Below are 7,395 nucleotides of genomic sequence, written 5' to 3'. Positions count from 1 at the left end.
GCGGTAAGGTGGGAGAGGAAGAGTAAGAGGAAGAGTAAGAAGAAGAGTAAGAGGAAGAGTAAGAGGAAGAGGAAGAGTAAGAGGAAGAGTAAGAGGAAGAGGAAGAGGAAGAGGAAGAGGAAGAGGAAGAGGAAGAGGAAGAGGAAGAGGAAGAGGAAGAGGAAGAGGAAGAGGAAGAGAAAGAGGAAGAGAAAGAAGAAGGAATCACAATTTGTTTGTAGGTAGGCAGACCGTCGATGTTATTCCGTCACGTACAGTATGTATTAGGTTGATGTGGCACTCGAAACTTGCGGCTGGTCTTTTCTGATGCCCCCCTCTGCAGCAATTCCGATCTGGTTCCTCAGGTCAGACATCTGTCAGAGAACTTGTTGGGGCTTCGTGCTGCCTTGGCCAAGATCCTTGGTGTCTTTTAGTGGATGTGGAAGACATCCCGTGCCCTGGACCGAGATATAGATCGCTCAGAGAGTATTTGAGCTGGATGAGAGAGAGAACTTCACCTGAGTTTCCGGTCCCGGCTTGTATCGTTCAGGGAGCTGATGAAGACGCTCGTTCCGGGCCACTCTCGGCAGCGGCACCTCTGGAATGAGCCGTATGCGCTGTAGATTATGTGCTGGAGGCGTCAGTTTGCTGTGGATATAGTCGCCGCCCTGGGGCCACATCCGAAATGACACCACATCTGTGTAATTGTTGCACGACGTGGAAGAGCTCCAGATCCGAGCCTGGTCGCCCGACGAGACTGATCGACACAGGAAGAAATTCAGTCTCGTTGGTCATCTTCGACACGTATGGGACCTCTGCGACAGGGATCGTATAGTCCGGGCATCCCACCAAATACCCGAACGAATAGATGCTGAAGGTATTGTTAAAGAGTTCCGTGCGATCGGGCACGTTGTCGCGGTAGTCGGGGTGGCCACGAGATTGCGGAAAGATCAACAAAGTGACAGCGTCCTGGTCGTAGGAACCGAACAATGTGGTTTCAACCCAGAGTTTGAACGCCTGCATCGCCTCCAGGGCGTCGGCGATGCTCTCTGTCGACAAGTGGCGCCCGTGTTCGAGACGGCGATGGACCAAATCGGAGACCTTTGGAGGCTGGCCGTTATTGTTGGCCCGGTATTGGTCGACGAATTGATCGATGCCGCCCGCCACCGCCGAGGCCGTCGTGATGGCCGAATAGATGTGGCCCACGGCTTGATCGAGTGACCTTGGCTGACCAATTGGTGGTGTGGCCCGCCATAGCTCATCAATGTCGAAAAACACCCTGTCACAGTTGAGATGAGATTCGAGTCTGGTCAGCATTGTCTCGATTTGCTTCTCCGCTTGGGACCAGTGTTTTCCGTCGACCGTGGGATGGGGAAGCCACTTTTGCTGGCCGTGGTGAGGAGTCACTGCAGTGTCAGGCGGGGCCGGCGATGTTGGGCAGAGCAAGTTGTACTTGCGACGTTCTGGAAATATCGGCGGGAGCGGCGTCAGGGAAATGAGGTAAGCGCCGACGCGAGTGAAGATATCGACATGTCTGGCAAAAATTCCAACCGTGTTGAATAAGTCTGTTGCTCCGAGGACTCCCTCGAGGCTCAGCAGTCCATGCGAGGGTCGTTGCCCAAATACTCCGTTCACCCCGGCCGGATGTCGAATCGACCCGCCAGTATCTGTTCCAATCGTGAAATCCAACCACTCATAAGCTGCGGCCGCTACCGCACTGCCAGTGCTGGATGACGATGGTTTCTGTCGCCCGTCACCCCGAGGATTAAAGGGACAGACATCCTCAGTCCACTCGCAGGTGTCAATGCCCTCGGCAAACTCGGTCGTCTTGAGCTTTCCAACCAGAATGGCGCCAGCTTCGAGGAGACTTTTGATGACAGGAGCAGTAGCTTTCTCTGGAGGGTAGGTGTCATGCCAGGCTCGGTTGCCAAAGGAGGTTTTCAGTCCTCGGATGGCAATTGTGTCCTTGACAGCGAATCTCAAGCCCGCCAATGGTCTGCGATCGTGGCAGCAATACAGCTTCGAAGGCAACGGGATGCCTTTCTGCAACTTCTGAAATCTGTCAGGTGGGAGCTACGCTTGGCTGGGTGATCGACCTACTGGAAAACTTCGCCACGTCGATGTTGAACTCGGCTGTTGCAAAATGCCAGTCACAAACGCCTGATGGGAGTCTGCTGCCAGTTTGTATACGCGAAAGACTTTGCCTGACGCTCTCGAAACAACATATGGACCATTGGTCAACTCAACGTCGGACTTGCAGAGGGGAAAGATCCGCCGTTTTTCGACATTGCCTTTCACACCGGGTGGGCGCAGCAGGAGAATCACTGTATGCGTGAGAATATGAGCCAGACGAAGGGGAGCAATTTGGATGATACCATGCAGCAGCAAGACTCACGGGAGAGGAAACTTTTGCTCCATGCATCATCTGCGGTGCTGAAGTTCGTAGATATTGAGGCTAGGTGATGGGGGGTGAAGGTTGACTCCTTCCATTCAATGGCAGTAGCGGGAATCAACTCTTGCTCAAATCGAGCGAGTCTGGCAATGCCAGAGGACGGTAGACGGGTGGGCTTCAAGTCGAAGGCGACATAGTACTTGTCCTGACCGATTGTAATGAAGGGGGAAATGGCCTCTTCTTCCATGGCAGTCAAAGCAACAGCAAGAGGGCGAAGTCAGAGGTACCCGAGGAGCAGGCGAGAGACAAATCGATGCCGCTTTAATCGCGTACATGACATAGCGTCGCGGCGGGTGCAGTAGAGTAGAGGGGAGCGTGCCGCGGGAGTGCGTCGGAGAACTGGCAAGACATCTAGAGCGCCCTAACCGTAAGAGGCGCCGAGCTGTTTCGAGCTTCGGAGTCCCCTTTAGGCTGCCTTAAGTACTTCTAAGTATTATTAAAACCACTAGGGGCTCAATCTAGCTTTTCATGATCGGCGATATTACGGTAGACCTTGCCCCGCTTCTTCTTGGGACTTCAGCCTTATATACTCTTCTCGATTAGTAGTAAAGGCACAACTCATGAATACCTACAGGTTATCCTGCTCGCGAAGTCAGGCAACTCGGTACCTGTGACACACTTATCGTGGGGGCTACAGCCTTTGGTGCCTTGTTGCGCACACTGTCGTACATGTACGTAAATGTGATTGACCTCCGTGCAGGCGCGAAGCAAAAGAGTACTCGGTACACATTGGTTGTTCGCTAATCACTAAGCCAACCATTTTGACACGTTGCTACCTACGATTGGTTGATGGAAACCGGGGACTTTCAGCTTCTTTCGGACTACGCGGGCCCGTAGCCTGAGAGAAGGATACATACCTTGTGACCTGAATATTGAAATAATGCGTCGTTCCCCTCGAACCGTTGGCTATCTGCCACTGATGACTGTCAATTACACAGAGGTATTTCCTTCCGGATTGTCCTGCCCCGTCTCTTCGCCTTGATCTGTATCTTTAACACCCTGGAGCTCGGTGATTACGCTTGAGGTAATTCTCAATTTTCGGGCATCAGAGTTCCTTTTGGGACAAGGATTCACGCTGACCTGCTCTTAGATAGCCATTTCTCGGAAACCTCACCTGACGTTCCCAACGAAATGTCCGGGGCGGAAGCCTCCTTAGTCATTGGTCTGATTTCTGGGGTCATCTCCATTGTCAGCGCGATCAGGAGTACCTACGACGCGGTCAAAGACAAGGACAACCTGCCGGAAGCATTTCGCGATGTCGCTCGGAGGCTACCAATAGTACAAGAGACGCTCAACGCAGCAAAGGCACACATCCAGGATAACCAGTCGGATAAAACATCTGAGGGAGTGAAGGCCATCATCAAAGCCTGCGAGAGCAAGGCCCAGAAGCTGAACGCGCTTTTCCAGAAGGTGGCCCCGCAGGAAGAGGACTCGAGAGCGGACCGATATTTGAAAGCTGTACGGAATCTGGGCAAGGGAGGTCGGGTAGAAGTTTTGATGAAAGGGATCTTGGAGGATATGCAGCTTTTGGCTGGCAATGGTGTTGTGAAACTGGCTTCGGAAGCACAGCTCCGCGACTTGAAGGCAGCAATCGAAGAGATTTCCGCGCTCAAGCCCTCGATTCCGGACGAAGAATTCCCGGACTCTAGCAACGTCTTCAACCAATATGGAGCGGGGCACATGTTTAATGCAATAGGGGGCAAAAATCTCTACAATCTTGGCGATGGGAATCAATTTCAAGGAGAAAACTTATATTTTGGTGAGATCTTCAAGCAAAAACAAGGAAAGGGCGGTACCCGGTGAACTGATCAATATCTACTATAGCCCATCAAGAACATAAATATGCCCGTGATGCCAGCATAAGTGAGCCCGCCTTTGTGGATCTGAATAATAGAGAGTGAGAGCAACATAATAACGCCAGCACAGGAATGAACTATAGTGCCTCGAAGATGGTTTTCGGTAGTGATATGAGAGAAAAACTTCGGAGAGATTGCAGGGATGAAGTCCCCCTGACTAATCCGCGAGACGATATGGCTGATATTGTCAGTCGATTCGGGCCTCGAGTCGAGGGGACCTGTGACTGGATCACCAAACACGGCAAGTATCAGTCCTGGCTCCAGGCACCATGTTCAAGCCTCCTTTGGATTTGTGGCGGGCCTGCGACGGGGAAGACATATCTCTCGGTCTTTCTTGTCGGTGAGTTGGAAAAGACCGTCAAGGGTGGCGTGCCGAATCCACATGATAATGAACTGCTTGCGTACTTTTTTTGCAGTCAAGAGGATCAAAAGCGAAATACCCCTGGAGGGTTGCTCCGGGGACTGATATATCTCCTGCTTCAGGTGAAACCCGATTTGATTGACTGCATGTTGGAGGATTTCAGCCGCCTCAAAAGCCATAACAGTCTCTTTGATCCGTCCAACAAAGAGGCTTTGTGGAGAAATTTTGAACAGATGCTCCTCCAGTCCGGACTTGACAAGATCTATTTCGTCTTGGACGCCCTTGACGAATGTGCGGGAGATTCTCTGCAATGGCTTCTTCAGAAGCTGACAAGCCTTGTGTCTCCGAATATGCCAACTCAGAGGCCGATCCTTAGAATGGTCATCGCCGCCCGCCCGGTTCCGGATGTCCGCAAATATCTTTACAAGTTTCCCAAAATCACTGCTGGACAAGACGATCACTTGAGCCACGACCTCCGGCTGTTCGTCTCATCCAAAATTGAAGATCTTGCAGAGAAACAAAGCGCCATGGAGGAGGAAAATAAGAGAGCAATCGTCAAGGAGAAGTGGCTCGCGGCGACAAAACCACTGAGGATGTTTGCAACCGAAACATTTTTGTGGGTCAGTTTCGTTATCAGGGATCTGGAGCAGTGCTATCTTCCTGAAGTTGAAGAAAAGCTACGCACCCTGCCTCACGGTCTCGATGGATATTATGAGCGGATGTTGCACCAGATCTCACAGCAGGGACAACATCAGGAAATCATCGCTAGGGTCATCCGCTGGGTTGCAATGGCTGTGCGCCCGTTGACTCTCGTGGAGCTGAGCATTGCGACAGACATCCTTCCCACTGAGTCTCACAGCCAAAAGCAGGAGATGATGGAATCCTACGTAAATCGTTGCGGTTATTTTCTCAAGGTCAATCACGGCACTGTCAGTCTTATCCATCAATCGGCGCGGGACTACTTGACGCGCATTCATCGAGACCAGGGGGCGCCTCGCTTCAGTTTGTTTCGAATTGATGAAGCCGAGGCGCACCTCCAAATAGCGCAAACCTGTCTGAAGTATATCCAAGGTGGCTTCAGAGGTGTCAACCCCTTTGCAGGCGGCCGCACGATCATCAATCTCGGCCGCAGCCAGCCCAATTTGGAGTCTCCAGAGGTACAAGCATTTCCTCTTCTCCAATATGCCGCCCTTAACTGGGCAGAACACGCTCGATGCTCGTCACGGGAAGCGGCTATTTTTGATCTCTCAGAACCTTTTTTCCAGGCGAAATCGCCCGTCCGCCAGACCTGGCTGCATAGCTATTGGCGCACCACCATGCCGGACTGGCCGCCGCCTGACGAATCTTTCGGCTTAATTCACATGTCCTCATTCTTCGGTCTGAAGGCGATGATGGAGGCTCTTCTCGCCAGAGAGAATCCATTGAAGCGGATATTTTCCAGCACGGTGAACCAGAAGTCCGACTTGGACATGATGCCTCTCCACTGGGCCGTTCGGAATGGGCACGAGAGCGTTGCGAAGCTTCTCGTGGATCATGGCGCCGACATCGACGCCAAAGGGTATGGGTTGACCCCATTGATCTGGGCAGTTCGCAACGGAAGGGAAAGCATCGCTAAAATGCTTCTTGATCACAACGCTGAGATCAATGAAAAGGGTTACGGCATGACAGCGCTCCACTGGGCAGCCAGGGAAGGACGAGAAAGCTTCGTTCGTCTTCTCCTGGACCGGGGAGCCGACAGCTCCGTCAGAACCACATCGCACACAATCGGAGATACCTCCGGAGAGGTGGCAATTTCAAACGCCGTAAATAGAGAATTTCCTTGGGCGACTGTTGACGAAGCTAATGCGTTCTCGCTCCAGGCGCAGGCGGAGGATCGTATCATTTCAGAGAAAAGAGATATCAAAATTTCTGTTATTGTGGGAGCCTTTACAGTTGCCAACATCTCTTCTCTCTCTGTGATGTACATTCACGATAGGTTCAGCATTCCTTGGGCTCCTCCATCAAGAGCACTGCTATTGACCTTGATTACAACAACACTTGGAGGACTCGCTCTGGGTACAGCAATCGCTGGCACGGGGTTTCTTCTGGGCTCTTTGTTGCTCCAAGGTTATTTTGCCCTTACGATGAGTCTTGGCTCATGGTATTGCGGTGCATTCAGAATCCCATTTTCCCTAGCTGCGCGCCCTACGACATGTGGGAATTTCTACTTCCGCGTCATCGTGGACAGCCTTTGGGTGTTGGTCTGTGTCGCCATGTGCGTCGGCGCTGCGTGCCTTTCAGGTGAAAAAGTGTGGGTTGGCAAATACCAATGGGCGTGGTATCCCTTCGTTGCATTATGGTGGATAGGTCTTGTGGCCTGCGTAATGAGACGATCAGCTCCTCTCGCTCTTTATTGGGGCTTTGTCGGGTTTACCGTAATGAGTTGGGGCATAGCAACCACTGCGGCTCTGAGTAAGGATCCGCCGTTAGGCAAGACCGCAGCCCAGATGGCCTTGTTGGGAGGGTTTGTGGAGCTTGCGCAGCTACTTGAAGAATCCGAGAAGGGATCTACCGCCCTGAAGGCTGCTGAAACAAGCAACGATCCCGTCTCTTGTGACGATAGGGGGCCGACTCAATAAGTTCTGCTTTCGGTGGCAATCTGGAAAAGATTTGGACATACTTTTTGGAGGACTATACTTAACAGCTGTAGGGTCTGTGCTTGTTACCAGTTCCAATATCAAATTCTTCATTAATACACCACGATCTCT

General features: G+C 51.9%; 4 protein-coding genes across 4 annotated transcripts in view; 3 read left to right on the top strand and 1 right to left on the bottom strand.

Annotated features, from left to right (window-relative positions):
- AYL99_11580 (hypothetical protein) overlaps window positions 1–221 on the top strand; it is a gene marked incomplete at both ends in the record, with an annotated part of 2,677 nt that extends 2,456 nt beyond the window's left edge. The window contains one exon of the mRNA XM_018843086.1: window positions 94–221. Within this exon, the coding sequence (XP_018687846.1) occupies window positions 94–221 (128 nt within the window). The remainder of the gene's footprint in view (window positions 1–93) is intronic.
- Window positions 222–603: 382 nt separating this feature from the next.
- On the bottom strand, window positions 604–2,618 carry AYL99_11579 (hypothetical protein; the record flags this gene model as incomplete). Its single annotated transcript, XM_018843085.1, has 3 exons — window positions 604–2,031; window positions 2,080–2,303; window positions 2,375–2,618. The coding sequence occupies 3 exons, from the start codon at window positions 2,616–2,618 to the stop codon at window positions 604–606; spliced, it is 1,896 nt and encodes a 631-aa protein (XP_018687845.1).
- Window positions 2,619–3,562: 944 nt separating this feature from the next.
- On the top strand, window positions 3,563–4,234 carry AYL99_11578 (hypothetical protein; the record flags this gene model as incomplete). The annotated part of the gene is made up of 1 exon (XM_018843084.1): window positions 3,563–4,234. One exon carries the CDS (start codon window positions 3,563–3,565, stop codon window positions 4,232–4,234), a length of 672 nt encoding a protein of 223 aa, XP_018687844.1.
- Window positions 4,235–4,461: 227 nt separating this feature from the next.
- On the top strand, window positions 4,462–7,266 carry AYL99_11577 (hypothetical protein; the record flags this gene model as incomplete). The annotated part of the gene is made up of 1 exon (XM_018843083.1): window positions 4,462–7,266. The coding sequence occupies one exon, from the start codon at window positions 4,462–4,464 to the stop codon at window positions 7,264–7,266; it is 2,805 nt and encodes a 934-aa protein (XP_018687843.1).
- Between the last annotated feature and the right edge of the window lie 129 nt (window positions 7,267–7,395).

This window comes from Fonsecaea erecta (genome assembly GCF_001651985.1).
Source record: "Fonsecaea erecta strain CBS 125763 chromosome Unknown Scaff14, whole genome shotgun sequence".
Taxonomy (NCBI): domain Eukaryota; kingdom Fungi; phylum Ascomycota; class Eurotiomycetes; order Chaetothyriales; family Herpotrichiellaceae; genus Fonsecaea; species Fonsecaea erecta.
Note: the sequence above shows the minus strand (reverse complement) of the source record. Positions and strands in the feature narration are given on the sequence as shown.